The sequence below is a fragment of the Coturnix japonica genome, unplaced genomic scaffold (genome assembly GCF_054131305.1).
Source record: "Coturnix japonica strain WE unplaced genomic scaffold, WE-NBRP24 Scf046, whole genome shotgun sequence".
In the NCBI taxonomy this organism is placed as follows: Eukaryota; Metazoa; Chordata; class Aves; order Galliformes; family Phasianidae; genus Coturnix; species Coturnix japonica.
In genome coordinates this window covers 233,862-251,474 of record NW_028188949.1, presented here as the reverse complement: position 1 = coordinate 251,474, position 17,613 = coordinate 233,862, and the positions used below count along the sequence as shown (strand labels likewise).

Here is a 17,613-nt window from a genome sequence, read left to right as displayed (position 1 = left end):
TCCCAGTTAAATCACATCCCTCAACACAACACCCAAACTTTTTGTGAACTTCCCAGGGTTGGTGACTCTACATGAGAGAAAAGGGCACTCAGATAAGGGATTCTGCATTTGCTATTAGCAGAGGTGGGATGAGACCGAGCACTGCCCCAGCTCCTGGGATAACGCAGAAGGGCTGAGACCTTCCAGGTGCTTCCACCCAGGGTCACACAGCAAAGCCGACCCTGCAGGAGTCTGCATCATTCTTTGCATGGCATTGCTAAGAGGAAGATCCCCCCCCTACCCTTGGCTCTACACTCCAGCTGCTGTCTGCCATCTGTAAAGCCACCACAGCTCTCCTACTGGAGTTCCCATCTGCACAGTGACAGCTTGGTTTCTTCTTACTGTCAAAGCAGCCACAGCCTCAGTGCTTCTCAAATCTCCCCTTTTCAGCTGATTTCCTCTTTCTAGTGGCTGGGCAATTCCTCCCTCTCACAGTCATCCCTCTGCCCCACTCTGTGCCCACAGACCCACAGAGGGCACACAGAGCCAGCCCTGTCCCAGCTGCTGCTGCTTCACATCTGACAGTCTCAGGAGCTGAGATCCAGGCCGAGACAGCAATGCCCAGACATGGTTTGTAGGACGTTTGTGATAGGAAATAGGGAGGTTTGTGATTAAATCTGCCCCCTAAGGAGGAAGGCAATGCTGCCTGCAGCCCCAGCAGGCATTACAAAACATCCCCATTTACAGGAGGGTTTTAAATAGCACAATTCAGGAACTACAACTGCACAAATTCCCGCATGCCCTGGAATAAGTTTGGGAATGGACAAGGTTCTACCACCTGTGCAATGCCATAGAAATAACAACCATCCACCTGTAAACCTCCATCCTCTCCCCTGCTGCACAAAGGGAAGCTCAACAGCAGTGCACAAATGTCCCAGCAATGTCTGAGCACTGCTCTGTGCATCCCAACCTGCTCATCCCATCCACTCCTGGCTGGGCAGCAGGATTGGGGTGGCACACTGCAATGGGCACAGAGGAACATGGAAGCCCCACACATGTGAGGAAGGGGCTGGCTGTGCTCCACACTCACGTTATCAGACGTGATTTGCCCTTCTGTGGGGAGCCTCTGCTCTTTCCCAGCTCATCCTCCAGCGTCTGGGACTCCAGGATCTCATTCAGGCTGTTGTTGGCTGCGGGGCAGCTCCATGAAGAGCCGCCCCTCCACCGACCGGCACACAACAGCCGCTCCCGCGCACTGCGGCTCAGCCAATCGGAGCCGGCGGAGCTGCCGCTGCCCGATGGGACCCCCCCCCCCACATATTGACCCCCCAGACGAGGAAGAGGAGGAGGAGAGCGACGAGGAGCTGCCGCAGGAGCTGACGTTGGGGCGGGGGGGCAACGCGGGGGGGGGTCGGCAGTGGGGGGTGGGGGAGGGGGTGGGGCAGCATTACCCCCGGACCCCGTGGACCCCCCCCCCCCAGCCAAAGTGCTGCTCTCCGACCCCCGCGGGCTCTTTGTGCAGCCGCTGCCCTCCAGGTAAAGACCACGCCCCAATTTGTGACCCTCCCCCCCATATTGCGCTTTGCCCACCCCCTCCCCCAACCCCGCAACCCTCCCCCTCCCCACATCGCCCCCCTCCCCCCCCCCGGGTGGGGTTATGGGGCGGGGGGGGGTTGTCGACTCTGTGCCTTAAGCCGCGCCGGGGTCGTGTGCCAAACCCCCCCCCCCCCTCCATCAAGATGAATGGGGCGCTGAGGGGGGGGGGGGCTCAGCCGTGAGGATAAAGGGGGGGGTTAATGGGGGGGGGGGGGGCGGCGCTATAGGGAACGCAACTGATTTAAGCCCCCCCCCCACATTAACACCCCCCTCAAAGCCGCTGCCTTACGCTGTGCCCCCCCCGCATGAAGGCAAAATAGAGAGGAAAGTGTTTTCCTGTCTTAATGAGGCATCACGATGCTCCCTGTGAAGGGCAAGTATAGTGAAAACGGGGAACTGGAGTAAGCTCTACAGCAGACTACAGCAAAACGGTTTGACTGTTCTGATGTCCCTGCAGAGTAAGAAGACGTGTTTACAAGCAAGGACAAGGTACAAAAGGAGGTGAAGGCTGTACTGACTCAAAATACCACGCTGAGCTGCAAGGTGGCCCAGGAGAAGACTCACCAAGATTCATGTAACAGGTGAGAGAAATTGTTTCGACTGTATTGAATCCCCCAACAAAGAAGGAGGGGAAAGTTAAGTGGTTTGACACATTCAGCCCCAGCATTCAGTGATGTAGACGGTGCTTAAATTCTGTTTATTTCATGCACTGTTTTGTTTGCCTTCTGAAGCTATGAACACAGAGGACTTGGGTAGCCTCAGCTTAAGACAGACTGGAAATAACTGGGGAATTTCCCTGGGGATCTCAAGTAGATGCAATGATAGCAAAATGAGAAGTCAGTAATTACAGGGGAAATTAAAGAATATTAAAGATATCTTCAGGGCACAAGCACACCCCTGCAAATGCTTCTTCCTAAGTAGTCTCAGAGACAGCATTTGGTCACAATGCTAGAAGGCAGCACTGGTGGTTTCTATTAAATTAAAGAAACCTGCAACTAAAAAGGTTTTCCTGTATTTTCTTTTGTTTTCTTCTCTACAGCAGGTACAAAAGAAATGCTTAAAAATAGAAAGGCTTCAAGCTGGTGCTTTGCTTTCCAGAAATGGAGGAAGACAGGCGTTCTATTTATTAGGAGAGTCTGATAGGAAAGTGGAAAAAGGCTTTTTACCAGGGTCTATAGCAACATAACAAGGAGCAATGGTTTCAAAAGTGAAGAGGGTAGACTCAGTTTGGACATGAGAAAAGTTCTTTATGATGAGGGTGGTGATACACTGGAACAGATTGTCCAGTGAAGGTTGTGGGTGACTCATCATTGGAGTGTCCAAGGCCAGGCTGGATGGGGACCCTGGGCAGCCTCATTTAGTGAATGATGTCCCTGACCACGGCAAGAGGTTGGACTGGATGATCTTTAAAGCTTCCTTCTATACCCAAACCGTTCTATGATTCCATAGGGGAAACCATTTTATTACTGCCTCTGAAAACTCAGGAGATATTAGAACTGTTTTCAGAAATATGTAGGTGAGAAAAATACATTTCCTCACTATGACTTAATTACAAACAGAATTTAACCTTGACCCTCACCTGGCTTTTGCTGGCAAAGCAACTTACAGCTGTCAGCTTGTTTGGACAATTTAATGCCTGTCCCCTTGTATGAAACAGACTTTTCAATGACTGCGTATGCTGGTGTGCTGCTGGACAGTGGGGAAAGGGGTGTTTTTTAATTTTTGAAGATTTTGGAACATGATATTGGTGGAAATGAAAACAAGTTTAGGGCTATATAAGCTGTTTTGGTCTGGCAGGGAGGAAGTTCTTCACTGGCAATTGATATAGTTCAGATGTTGGCATTCAGTTCATAGCACTGTCAGGAAATGTGAGTGGGAAAGCTGTCCTCAACGGTACAGTCCAAAGACTAGTTTGGGCATTTGGGGAAGGCTGTGTAGAAACGATTCATGTCTTAAATGTGCCCGTTTGCCTTCAATTCCAGAAGCAGAAGATGCTTTTATCAACAAGGAGAAGGTGCAGAAGGAGGTGAAGGCTGCACCAACAGAAAATGCCACGCTGAGCTGCGAGGTGGCCCAGGAGAAGACGGAGGTGAAGTGGTACAAGGAGGGGAAACTGATCACCTCGAGCAAGAAGTTCAAGGCTGAGTCAGAGGGCAAACAGCGTCGGCTGGTGGTGAGCCAGGTGGAGAAGAAAGATGCAGGGGAGTACAGCTGCGAGGCTGCTGGCTAGAAACTCACCTTCAAGATTCATGTCACAGGTAAGACAGGTGTTGTCTGAAATACAGCAGAGATCAGTAAAGTAAAATCTAGTTTCCATTATACAGTGCTCCAGGTGCAGTAGTCTGTGCTGAGGTTTTTCCCCTATACTTGATTGCCTGGGTTTGTAGCAAGTATTTGGATTTAGTATGGCACAAAGACCTGTTTCTGTCTGTCTGTAGAATAATAATTACTGATATATGTACAATGGAAGCAATATTCAAGATATTATTCAAATCTCTCCTGTGCCTGAGATCCCAAACTGTAATTCTTGTTCACCGAAACATTTGACTAAGATAAGTATGTGCAGTGAGGCTGGAGTGCATCTTGTACGTGCAGCCTTTCGTGGCAGGAGAAGCAGGAACTTCTCCTAGTAGTACACTGCCTTTTTACTATGCCTTTATGTTGGAGGCTGCATCTGGATAGGTGAGTCTGCTACTCACAGTAAGAGACCTGGTAGAGCTGACTATTCCCAGAGCTCAAAGTAAAATAGATATCTGCAAATCACACACAAAGAACAAAGGACTGCGTTGGTGAGCATATTTCCTTTGTGCCTTTGACAGTCACACTTGTGGCAGTGGTAGAGGCCATGAGGAGTCTGTTCAGGAAGCCAGGAGTACTGTTCTGGGTCATGAAAAGGCAGCCAGTGGTTTGACTATCACATGTTTATGTGTTTTGATTTTCACAGTGGGTCTTAAGTAAAAGGAACTCAGGTTTTGGTTGCCTGCAGGACAGATGTTCTTTTGGGTTAAATATGTTTGCATAGTGACTTGCAACCATGGGACTGGTGTTCAAGGACTCTTGGTTCCTTCAGTTCCTAGGTTCTTTCTTGCCTAGATTTGACACTTTGTTTCAACAGAAGAGCAGATATTCTCTAATGAAGGCTATTAGTTTGGGCACAAGTGGTAACCTAAACCTGTTCCAACCTGTACATAAAAACCTGCAAGATGTTCTCATTTCAGTCCTTCTGTTTTTCTTTTCTTCCCTCAGAGCCAAAACCTGTGTTTATAAACCAGGAGAAGGTGCAGAAAGAGGTGAGTGCTGCCCTGGCAGCAAGTGCTTCCCTCAGCTGTGAAGTAGCACAGGATACAATCGAAGTAAAATGGTACAAGGATGGAAGACTGCTTGCCTCCTCCAGGAAGTTCAAACTGGAATGTGTGGGCAAAACACGGCGTCTGGTTGTGGAGCAGCTGGAGAAGAAAGATGCTGGAGAATACATCTGCGAGGCTGCTGGCCAGAAGATGACCTTCGAGCTGGAAACAACTGGTGAGCATTCAGAAATTCTCAGCCAGGATTTTGTAGCCTTGTTGTGAACTGGGTTTTAGGGTGAAATCTCAGTTTTCTTTGCACCTGACAGTGTGAGAATTTGCTCTGGCCCTTTGTGTACCTCCCCGGTGCTCAGCTGTTCCTTCCCTTACTTGGGGATAACATCATTTATTCAAGGTGATGTCCAAACGGGCTTGTTAACAGTCCTCTGCAGTGCTTTAAGCTGTCATTGGTCAGCCAGAATTTATGCATGTTCTATAGCCATTCCTACATGTTGAAAACACTGCACTGTGCTTAAGCTTCAGCATATGTTCCAGTAAGTACAGTTCCATTAATTCTAGGGAATTGGGTGAATTAAGCATAGATCTGAAAGCTCCCTTTGCTGAGTGCAGAGATGGAAGGACTCATGGAGATCTGACTTGATATTTTCCCTTCTAGGATGGGAAGGAGCTCTGTCAAAGTAAAAAAGTGGGCATTACTTCCCAGGGAAATAAGAGAAGTCTCATTATTCACAGGTGGTGAACTCTCATTTTCTCTCTCAGTCTGCAACCAGGTTGGGTTGCTGTTTCAGTACAGGCTGTTTTATGCAGGAACTCTGCTCCTGAGGTTAATCCAAGTTGTATCCAGGCCCTTCAGAAGGAAAGGGAAATAGCAGCACAGAAATATGGTCTGATTCTGACATAAAGAAGTGCAGACCTGGAGAGTTAAAAAGGATTGTGTGATGTTCAAGGGACTTTGAAGCAAAGATGTCCCCTAGGTAAGATTTGTGGCTGACATTCCCCATACATTGTGGGCACACAAGCTAAGGAGAGACTAGTGATGAGCATGCAGAGAAGCCAATGATTCAGACAGGTTTGTAATGACACGACACTGTAGAGTTCTGTCTAGTTCTCCTTGGCATAGTTTGGAAAATAAAGATGAGGAGATTGGTGGTAACCAATATGGCTTCCTCAAATTCAAGCCATGCCTGACAAACTTGGTGGCCTTTCATGATGGAGTAACAGCATCAGTGGATAATGGGAGAGCAACTGACATCATCTACTTGGACCTGTGCAGAGCATTTGATCCCGTCCTGCATGATATCCTGGTCACCAAACTGGAGAAAAATGGTTTTGATGGATGGACCAGTTGCAGGATAGGGAACTGTCTGGATGGTCAGACTTAGAGAGCTGCAGTCAATAGCTCAGTGTCCAGGTGGAGGGTGGTGTTGGGACCAGTGTTATTTAACATTTTTGTAGGCAACATGGAGAGTGGAATCAAATGCAGCCTCAGCAAGTTTGCAGATGACACCAAGCTGAGCGGTGCTGTTGATGTGCTAGAGGGAAGGGATGCTAGCCAGAGGGACCTGGACAGGCTGGAGAGGTGGGCCCTTGGCAGCCTCATGAACTTGAGTGTGGCCAAGTACAAGGCCCTGCACCTGGGTCAGGGCAATCCCAAGCACAGGCACAGGCTTAGAGGAGAATGATTTGAGAGAAGCCTTGACCCTGAGGAGAAGAGTTGGTCTGGAGGGAGGTGTCCCTGCCTATAGCAGGGGGACTGGAACTAAATGACCTTAAAGATTCATTCAGTTCTATTGTTTTTCTACCCTTAATTTTGCTTGAAAGGTTTTAGAATACCTATTTAGAATAGGTAGGAAATGAGTGCAGTTATTTCCAAAGTGAGGGTGAACAGGGCAGTCAGTTCACCTCTCCAGAGAGGTTTTGTCTGACAGTGAGTGTGATCCTTCTGTATCAGGTACTTTGAATTTGACGGTGGCCGCATTTGATCAGTCCTTGTAGAAGCCATGTTTAGATTCTGCTTTGGTCTGCTCCATTTCCAGTTCAAAGTCATTGGACAATCAATGAGACAGCTGCATCTCAGTAAAAGATCTGTTTGAATAGCTGTGATGTGCTTACTGTTCAGATTTACAGAGCTGAGGTTTTGTCCTTGGCTATACCAAAGAAGTCAAATCAGGTGAAATTAATTGTATTTCTGAACTAGACAAGTTTAAGTTTGGTAGCACCTAAATTTGGTGCAGTTTGTCATTGATTTCATCTGAAAGAAACTTCCAGGCTTTTTATCCGCTGTTGTCCCCAGCGTAAGAGTCTCCATTCACATCCTAAAGCACTTGTTATATTTTCAACTCACTCTTATTTGAACGAAAGCCTCAACTGGGAGCATTTAATAAGCACAAAACAAGAGCTGGACCTTGCATTTGGTAGATACTGTACAGTATTACTTCATAGAAATGTAGTCAATGGCATTCCCTATAGACAATTGTTTGTTTTATCTTTAGAGTCGTTCAAAGAACCGATGTGAACATGAAATTAAATGGAATGGAATAGACGCAAGGGACTTTCCTCTTCTTCCAATTGTCCTCATCCTTTCTTCTCTTCCACCCCTGCTTTGCAGATTACCATATAGAAATCACCAGGAAGTTGGAGGACAAGACAGCTTTGGAACGTCATTCTGTCATCCTGTCCTGTGACTTCAGGCCTTCTCCAAAGGTTGTGAAATGGTTCAAGGGCCACACACCCATCGAGCCCTCTGAGAAGTACAAAATCAAGAGGGATAAGCATTCAGCAGAGCTCAAGATTCTGAAGCTGAAGCCCGATGATGCTGATGTGTACAAGTGCAAGGCAGGAATTGCAGAGACTGAGGCCACGCTGACAGCTGAAGGTATGAGCAGGGAGGGTGGCCTCTTCCATGTCCTATTTCACCTCAGATTTCTCTTCTTGAGGTTGACTTCTGCCGTTCTCTCCTGCTAACTTTATAAATGTATTATCTTCACATAGATGATTACACAAAGATCATCTAGTCCAACCATTCTACCACATCCCAGTATGATTTATAGTAACAGTGGTAACAGTTCACCTTGTTTCCCCACAGCCCGCAATGTAGAAGTAACGAAGCACCTGCAGGATGTAGAAATTGAAGAAGAGAGCTCTGCTGTCTTCTCCTGCGAGCTGTCCCATCATGACGAGGACGTGCAATGGTTCCTGAATGGCAGCCTCCTTTACACCAACAATTACAATGACATCAAGAACGTTGGCAATCGCTGCACACTGACAATGAAGCAGGTTAAGCCTGAGGATGCTGGCACAGTGACAGTGAAGTCAGACAAGGTGTCAGAAAGCGCACCTGAAGGTGATAGGTGGGTCTGATCACACCCCTCCTGGATGTAAGAGATGCAAAGGAGCTCCAGTTCATTCTATTGTGCAGCAGTCCTGCTTCTAAAGCTCACCTCTCTGGGGTGACAAGTCATCAGAGGCTTTCTTCCAGTAGAAGGTTCCATTGCAGCAGATATCAACAAAGGAGGATGGATTTGGTGTCCTGCCAAAGCATTCCATTGCTTTTTATCATCATTTTATTTAGCACAAGGAGAGTTACAAGAGCAATTTCTTTTACTGCTTCAGTAACATGCAGTGTCAATGCTGTTGTCTCCAAGGATTTATGACTGCAGGGAGAGATCATTCAGTGTGTGTTTTGCCTCTGGGATGACTAATGACCAGGCTGTGAGCAACCTGATCTAGCTGTGAATGTCCCTTTTTATTGCAGGGGAGCTGGGCTAGATGGCCTTTAAGGGTCTCTTCCAATTCTAAGGATACTGTGATTCTAATCTGCTCTCCCCAGCAATTAAGCTCTTTTACTCTATGCGCTCAGAGTTTGAAGGATTTCCTCTTTCTCCTTTCTTTTGCATTTGGTGGAAGTTTTTTCCCCAGTATAAACATCTGATGTGTGAAATAGAGGATAGATAAAAGGAGTCAATAAAACAGGAAAATCAAAAGTGTTCAGCAGCTTATCCTCTTAATCCTGTGGCCTGCTGTATGAGCTCTGCTCCATGTGAGGGCAATGCCAGCTCTCCAGCTTTAGAAGAGCTGCATCCCAATTACTTCATATGATATCAGTCCCACCCACCGGCAATGCAGGCTGTCCCTCCTGTTCCCTGTATTCTCCTACTGATTAGTTCAGAATTCCATAAAGTGCATTCAGTCAACACACATGAAACCGCTTTAGGTTCTATATTGGTGTCGTCAGTGCTGGTAAAGATTTATTTATCCCTCTTTAAAAATCTGAAAGCAACTGGAAATGTCTCAACTTCTGTATCACATTGTTCTGTTTTGCCTGTTTAATTGCAGAGAAGCCTGCTGTCTTCATGAAGTCCTTGGATGATGTTTTTGTTGAGGAGCGGGGTGTGATTAAATTGGAATGCTAAGTCTCTATAAAGAGAAGGTCAAACCAGTGTGGAAGAAGGACGGTGTTCTGCTCACTTCTGGCAACAAGTATGAGCTGGTACAGTCTGGGAAGACCCTATATCCCCTTATCCATGACTTCGAGAAGTCAGATGCAGGTTTCTATACCTGTGATATTGGCACTGATGTTGCCAAATCAAAGGTCGGCATTCAGGGTAAGTACTGTGGAAAGTAAAGGAGTGCTGAAAGCACATTCAGTGTGGTCACTATGTCTTACACCTATTCCCCCACAAGCCTTAATAGTTTCTACAATAGAAGTGTATTACTGCAAAATAGCACAGTGATGTCTGGAAAATTCCCATTGCTTTTGATGTAAATGTATCTTGTTTTGCCATGAAAATCACCAAACACATCAAGAATGTCCTGGAAATGTTTCCTTTATAAACATCCCTAAAATGGAGAAATGGTTTGAACACCAGTAGGGGTAGGATGGTAACAAATGAGCTAATAGAAACATTTAATTTCTTGTCATAGGCAAAACCCTTTTTCTCACACAGCATCCTAGAGTTGTCCTCTCTGTTAGGTTTTTCCCTCTGTAGCTCATTGAATCTTCATTCTGCTCCATGGACTGAGCTGCTCTAATTGTAGCTCTTCCAGAGCAAAGACAAGAGATTCACGTCTCTTTTTTTTTATAGCTTTCTGGTAATTCTGAGTGGAGAATGTCTTAGAGAATACATCAGTAAGGAACGCAGCCATGTTCTGCAAATCCTGAGTTAAAACACCAGTACTGCTACTCATGTCAGTCACAAATGCCTTTTCTCCATATAAACCTCATACTAACCTATCTCTTACCTTCCAGAGCTGAATATTGGCATTAGCAAACGGCTGAAAAACACTGAAATCCAGGAGGGAGAAGATTGTACTTTTGAATGCATTCCGTCCCATGAAAGCATTGATGAGTTCAAGTGGACACTGACTGGAAGCAGAGTGGAAAGTGGTGGGCGATTTAAAGCTTCTAACGTGGGTCGGAAATATACTCTCATTATCAAAAGTGTGACTCCTACTGACACTGAGGAAGTCGATTTTACTGCCCGTGGTCTAACCTCCAAAGCCTCTCTGTCTGTGAAAGGTAATGAGATGGGAGAGATTCTGGGGTCTGATTCCTTCAACTGTCTTATGATAAGATTGTCGTGAGAGCTAACTCATAATATGGTTAAAGTGAATAGCAACCTTCTACTTGAAACTCAAAGCACCGAGAATTTCTCTTAAAAATAAGTAAAAGGACGAAACATTTTACACAAATGTGAGAACTACCCAAAGCACTGGGTAGTGTTGGAAATGGGCATCTCACTACAGCTTGTTCCATTAACAGTAAATCAGGAATGCTCTTTTGAGGGAACTGTGGGAGCAAATATCCTCTAAGTATAAGCTGAAGGGATGGCCTTCACACCATCTAGCTGTACAACAAATTCCTATCTAGAACATGTGCATCTGAGAGCATCATCCGAGGCTCCCAGTGTGATGAGTGGAGAGAAGAAAGAGGCAGTTTTCAGACGTGGTTCATCATCCTCAATTGGGTAGATTTAAGAGAGAATAAATGCTGCCTGGAATTCTATTGTCTGTACTTTGCAGATTACTGCTGGCTGTAGGATGGCGTCTGTTGCAAGTGCCTCTCTAACTTATCTCCAGCATGTAGATGCATGTATTTTGAGAGAGGCATCCTACCCTAAGTGTATGTTACTCAAAAAGCAATGTTTTCTTCCAGGAAAACCTACTGAGGTTTCAAAACAGCTGGAGGATAAGACAGCAGCAGCAGGACAGGACATCAGCCTGAGCTGTGAGCTGTCAAAACCGGATTTGAACATCAGGTGGTACAAGGATGGCAAAGCAATCAGAAAAAGCCAGAAGTACAACTTGCAGCAGGAGGGAACTGGGGCCATTCTGATCATCCATGACTCTACTACCAAGGACAGTGGGGAGTACCCCTGTGAGACACAGGACTCCATAACAAAAGCCAGGGTCACTGTGCAAGGTGAGTTGAAAAGCACACTGGGGATGGCATGTAGAGAAGTCGAGGTAAATATCTGCAGCCTGTGGGTGATGTTTTTCTCTTCTGTTTCCTTGAGCAGGATCAATTCTTAGTTTTCAGAAAATATGATGGATTAAAATCTTTTCCTTAAAATAATCTGGAAACTGAATGATTCTCCAGTGTGATGTGGATCTGGGCAGCCTGGTCTGGTGGTTGGTGACCCCTTGGAGGGGGTTTGAAACTAGATGATCTTTGAGGTCCTTTTCTACTCAGGCCACTCTATGATTCTGTGATCATTCTATGATTCTATGATCTTGGGTGTTAGTGAGCCAAGAAAAGATGGCAATCTGAATTAGTCTATATTGAATATGTGTAATCAAAACTATATGCAGTTTATCAGATGAGATCCTACCAGCGCATGTAGAATGGTATTGAACTTTCCAGATATCTACTGGAATTATCAAACCGATGTAAATGGGTGGACTCTGTGGTCTTCTTAGACTCTTTGCATCTCTATGTGATATTCTGAAATGAGGGCAAAGGAGATTCAGGACACCTCTGTATGCTTGGGACTTGTTGGGGTAACAAATCCCTTTGTCCTACACCCTCATCCTTTTTTTTTTCCTTCCAGAAAAACCTAATTACTTTATCAAGGAACTTTCAGATGTGAAAACTGAAGAAAGTGGAAGTGCACTTTTTACATGTCAGAGCGAGAAAGCCGCATCCTTCATCATATGGAGGAAAGGCATTGCTGAGCTCAGGCCTGGCAGGAAATACAAGAGGGCACAGAAAGGACGAGACCTGCAGCTGTGCATAAAAAATCTGGAGAAAAGTGACAGTGACGTGTACACCTGTGACATTGGTGATGCCCAGTCCAGAGCCAAGCTGGTTGTACAAGGTATGTGTGAGAGCCATATGACTGCGCATCCTGTTTCTCCACTACCAAGACATTATCCTGGTAGAATTTGTACATTTATGGCAGGTCTTTGGGGCTGCAGCTGTCTGGCCTGAATAGCGGTTCACAAGCCATGCACAGAGCAAGCTGCACGGAAAGGGAAAGAACTACCGACTAGAGCAGTGCCATTGAGAACTTTATGTATCATTTAAAAACCAAAAATGCTGATGTACAGTGAGGCTGGTGACCAAGAAATCAGTGTGAACTTTCTATCTCTGACCTTTCTGAGTTAAAAATAGTCCTCCAGAGTTCTAGGCAAAAATTCCCTTATGCTGCATTCTGGGTAGTTGTCACGGTTTAAACAAAAATCTACCTGTGTCCGTGACAGGGGGGCCACAGGCAAGTGAGGTGCTAGAAGGAGCTGAACCTCTGTCCCAACTACTTCAGAAGCAGCCCAAACCCCCTCGTACATGGCTAAGATCTCCTTCTCAGTTGGAGTGTAGCACTCCTCAGACCCTTTATATGCTCGACTCCAAAGTCCCGGGGGTTGGCCTTGGGTTTCTCCTGAAGCTCTTTGCCACAAACTCCAAGTGGGACCTTTCTCTCCAGCAGCAGTGTAGAGGATGTTCTTTACATCCTGTTCCGTCCGTACTGGCCCCAAGGCCACGGCACGGGCTATCTCTTGTTTTACCTGCTCAAAAGCCTGCTGCTGCTCAGGACCCCATGAGAAATTATTCTTCTTCCGTGTTACCTGATAGAGGGGGCTCACTATGTGGCTGTAGTTTGGGACATGCATTCTCCAAAAGCTTACTACTCCCAGAAAAGATTGGGTCTCTGTCTTGTTGGTGGGAGGAGACATAGCAGTGATTTTTTCAATCACATCTGCTGGGATGTGTCGATGCCCATCTTGCCATTTTACACCTAAGAACTGGATTTCCTGGGCAGACCCCTTCACCTTGCTGCGCTTAATGGCAAAACCATCTTGCAAAAGAATTTGGATTATCTGTTTTCTTTTCTTGAAAATCTCTGCTGCTGTATGGCCCCACACGACAATATCATCAATATACTGCAAGTGTTCGGGAGCATTACCCTGTTCCAAGACAGCTTGGATCAACCCATGGCAAATTGTTGGGCTGTGCTTCTACCCTTGAGTTAAACGGTTCTAGGTATACTGAACAGCTCTCCAGGTAAAAGCAAACTGTGGCCTTCATTTTGTAGCCAATGGGATGGAAAAGAAGGCATTAGCAATGTCAATGGTGGCATACCACCTAGCTTCTTTTGACTCCAGTTCATACTGGAGTTCTAGCATGTCTGATACAGCAGAACTCAATGGAGGTGTGATTTCATTTAGGCCACGGTAATCCACCGTCAACCTCCATTCTTCACTGGCTTTATGCACTAGCCATATGGGGCTGTTAAAAGGCGAGTGAGTTTTGCTAATCCCTCCCTGATACTCTAATTGGCGAATTAGCTTGTGAATGGGGAGCAATGAGTCCCTGTTGGTGCGGTACTGCCATCTGTGAACCACTCTGGTGGCAATTGGTACCTCTTGGTCTTTTACCTGGAGCAGCCCCACAGCAGAAGGGTCATCTGACAGACCAGGTAAAGCTGACAGCAGATAAACACCATTTGTGTTAACAGCAGCTATCCCAAAGGCCCATCGATACCCCTTGGGATCCTTAAAATATCCCATCCTAAGGTAATCGATACCCAAAACACTTGGAGCCTCTGGACCAGTCACAATAGGGTGTTTTTGCCAGTTTTTACCAGTGAGGCTTATTTCGGCCTCCAACATAGTCAATTCCTGGGAACCCCCAGTCACCCCATGGATATATATTGGTTGTGTCCCTTGGTGACTTGAGGGCATTAGGGTGCATTGTGCACCAGTGTCCACCAAGGCTTTATATTTCTGTGGTTGAGATGTGCCAGGCCACTTAATCCACACAGTCCAGTATACTCTGTTGTCCCTTTCCCCCCCCTGGCTGGGGGCAGGGCCCCTCTATTGTTTACCTCGGTGGCTTGCAGCAACTGGAACTCTCCCCTTCTTGGAAGAGTTCATCTTGGTAGTTTTTTCACCTTGTAATTCTTTCACTCATGCCTGAAGTGCAGAAGTGGATGAATTACACCACTTCTTCATGTCCTCCCCATGACTACAGAGGAAAAGCAACAAGGCAAGACGTGTAGTCTCATCGTTGATTCGAGGTGACTTATCATTGTCATTTGCTTGAATACGAGGACGTCTCTTTTTAATGGTTGAGATTTTCGATGATACAGGTCGAGAGGAACTCATGTTGTTTAGCTTTCTCAATAGGCGATCGTGGAAATCCTGGTTTCCATCATCTTGTACCACCGTGGATTCATCTACATCAGGCACATTAGCCAATTTGTCAATAATATCATTTTGTGTTCCCTCCATTTTGTTTAATCTTTCCACAATTTTGACAATGGCTGAAGTATACAGATTAACTTCTGTGGCGCTTATAAATAATTCAAGTTCCTGAAGTCTGCCAATTAGTTCATTCACAAAGGGTTTCCTTTCCCCTTTGCCATATACTAATGCAAGTGCACTGGCATGCTTTTCTGGAGCTGCTTTTGTAAAGTCACGCCACATTTGTCGTGGAACGCGGACTACTTCAGGATCATGTAATTGGTTTGGATCGTTACGATTGAACTCGGGGCTGTATAGCATTTCCACCAGAGCACTTTCTCTCAAAGATTGGATACCTTTCTCTATATCAGTCCATTTCTTTCTCTCAGGCTCCAAGTCCCGTTTAAAGGGGAATCTATCTCTTACCGCTATCAACATCCGCTTCCAGAAGGTGTAGGACCGATTTTGGCATGTGCCAATACCTCTGTCCACACGCGAGTCCCTGGAAATGCTACCCAGTTGGTGAGCTTCACTGCCATCGAGCCATGCACTGTTGGCACCATTGTCCCAGCAGCGAAGTAACCAAGTGACCATATTTTTTTTTGGCTGACGTGTAAAATCCTTCCTTAGATCTTGAATTTCACTCAGTTTAAAAGATCGATCAATAATGGTCGTTATACTTTGCTCACCTTTTGCTCTATCAAGCGTCCCAGGTGTTGATGGTGGCAACTGTGTTGATGAGGCTGCCCCATCTATAAGTTTGGACTCGAGAAATTCTCGTAAAGAAAATCTAGCTTTTGGCTCCTCTTCAGACTCTGACCCCGACCCTTGTGTTATTTCCTCCAGGTAACCCTCCTTCTTTTTCCTCTCTCCTAACTTCCTCTGCTCCTCTAACTTCTTCTGCTCCTCTAACATCTTCTTATTCCCCTCAGACATCCTCTGCTCCTCCAACTTCATCTGCTCCTGAAACTTCTTCTGCTCCTCTAACATCTTCTTATACTGCTCTAACATCCTCTGCTCCTCTAACTTCTTCTGGTCCTCTGACTCCCCCCGCTCTCCTGAGTCCCCCTGCTCTCCTGAGTCCCCTTGCTCTCCTGAGCCCTGCTCTCCTAACTCCCTCCGCTCTTCTAACTCCTTCTGCATTTTCTCTAACTGAGTTGAAACTTGTTTTGTCTTTCGCCCTCTTACAGGGGCAACCAACGTTGTATCTGGTGTCCCCGATGGTTGTTCCAATCGGACTACATGTGCCTCCGGTGGCTGGTCAGATTGAACTACATGTGCCTCCGGTGGCTGGTCAAATTGGACTACATGCGCCCCCAGTGGCTGGCCAAATTGGACTACATGTGCCCCCAATGGCTGGTCAAATTGGACTACATGTGACCCTGGTTGTTGGTTAAATACATTCAGCTCACCCCGGAGGGCACATAGCTGGTCTCGGAGAGCATTCCGCTCGAACTGGACAGCACCGAACTCAGTCTGGAGGCTGTTTGTAGTTGGACTGAAGAGTGTTGTACCCGAACCGGAGGACGTTATGCTCGGACTGGAGAGTGTCGAGTTTGGATTGGATACTCTCATTCTCGGCCCTGAGACTCTCTCTCTCAACCTCCAAATCTTCCCTCTCAGGAATGGTATTGAATAAGGCCTGATAAGCATTAGCTAGGCCCCAAGTCATTTGTGCCTCCTTAGATCTGCCTGAGCCACAACATTCCTGTCTCAAATATGCAGTCAAACTCTCAGGATTCTTTAAGTGTTCAGGAGTAAAGCTCCATGACACTAAAGATGTCTGTCCTCTAAAAGTCTCTCCAAAGTTTCTCTACACTCCCTGCCACTCAGTATTCTCTGACTCTAAGGAAGACTTCCTCCTGAGGTTATAAATCCAGATACCGAGTGAGATCACTACAATAACCAACAGCAAATTGAGGGAGATTAATACGATTGACAGTGTGGTCCACTGGGACAACTGGTCAGTCGAAGACTGCTTAAAAGATGCAAAGAAAAAAGGAAAAGCACGCTCAAAAACCACCATATCCGTACTATTGGTTGCATTAGTTGCATTAGTTGCTCCCTCTGGAGCTGCATGCAAATACCAAATAAGCGTTGCTAACCATGCTTTCAACCTATTATACATTCCTATAACTTCATAGGAAAAATAGGCTAGCTTAAACATGGTCCAATATGTTTGGAGCATCGTAAAAGAGGAACTAATGAAATGCAGTACCTTATAAAGCACACTTAGTAGAGGGAACTTTTTATTTTATTTTTTTTTTTTCAATAGAGAGGGAAAAAAACTAAAAAAAAATAACCAAAGCTCAGCAGTGTTTATAAAATAAACTGGAGTATTGGCAGTCCGCCTGGACTTTCAAGGTCAAGCTCACAGGTGCAGAATCGCAAACCTAAGATAGCTCCTTAACAGGAAAAAAAACTTGTAGCTCTGTTAAAAGCTAAAAGAGCAACAGAAGAAAACACAGAAAAACAGCAACTCAATTTGCCCGCATTCTCCACCAAAATCTGTCACAGTTTGAATGAAAAATCCACCTGCGTCCGTGACAGGGGCCGTGGGCCCCACAGGGGCCCTAGGCCGAAAGGAAAAAGTTAATTAGGAAAAGAAAACAGCAGCAACGATCTAAGGAGGCACACTTATTTACTAAATACTATATCGAAATACAGGATAACACAATATAATACAATATAATTGAAAATTGAAAATTGAGCTAACGAATCAAGCAAAATAGGAGAGAGAATGAGTCCCGTAACCGAGGCCTACTGTGAATCTGGGCGAACGGCTGAAGGCTCCCACACACTGCCCTGAACGCCAGAACTCGAAAGACGTCAGTCTGTTCTGCGACTGAGTTAATATAGAGTCCAGGTCCCGTGACCCATCGTGTTGCTCTCTGGGAGATGTAGTCTTCTTCTGTAAGTTGCAGATTCAGTAAAATTCTTCATGCTTTATATGATGTTATGATGTGGAATACTGATAGCAAAATTACAAAATTATTAAACCATGACACCCTGGTATTTTTCTTTTTTTTTTCTTAAGTATTTTCCTTTTTTT

The 17,613-nt window shown here is 45.8% G+C and overlaps 2 protein-coding genes and 1 long non-coding RNA gene across 4 annotated transcripts in view; 2 read left to right on the top strand and 1 right to left on the bottom strand.

The window, feature by feature from the left end:
• LOC146752310 (cytosolic carboxypeptidase 4-like) overlaps positions 1-17,613 on the bottom strand; it is a 268,713-nt gene that overhangs the window by 27,571 nt on the left and 223,529 nt on the right. The gene's annotated exons all lie outside the window — the stretch shown is intronic.
• On the top strand, positions 5,937-8,429 carry LOC146752317 (obscurin-like). Its single transcript, XM_085531933.1, has 3 exons — positions 5,937-5,949; positions 7,489-7,755; positions 7,966-8,429. The coding sequence occupies exons 1-3, from the start codon at positions 5,937-5,939 to the stop codon at positions 8,238-8,240; spliced, it is 555 nt and encodes a 184-aa protein (XP_085388059.1). The 3' UTR covers positions 8,241-8,429.
• Positions 10,129-12,164, top strand: LOC146752316 (uncharacterized). Of its 2 annotated transcripts, none has more exons than XR_014940674.1 (3): positions 10,129-10,289; positions 11,035-11,301; positions 11,930-12,164. It is a non-coding gene; the product is annotated as an uncharacterized LOC146752316 (long non-coding RNA). The 2 variants fall into 2 exon arrangements; XR_014940673.1 differs by lacking the exon at positions 10,129-10,289 and adding an exon at positions 10,300-10,398 and having other exon boundaries at positions 11,930-12,162.

Excerpts from the sequence above, each read along its gene's own strand:
- LOC146752317 (XM_085531933.1), top strand. Across the intron at positions 7,756-7,965 it reads GGCCACGCTGACAGCTGAAG|CCCGCAATGTAGAAGTAACG; the intron begins GTATGAGCAGGG and ends GTTTCCCCACAG.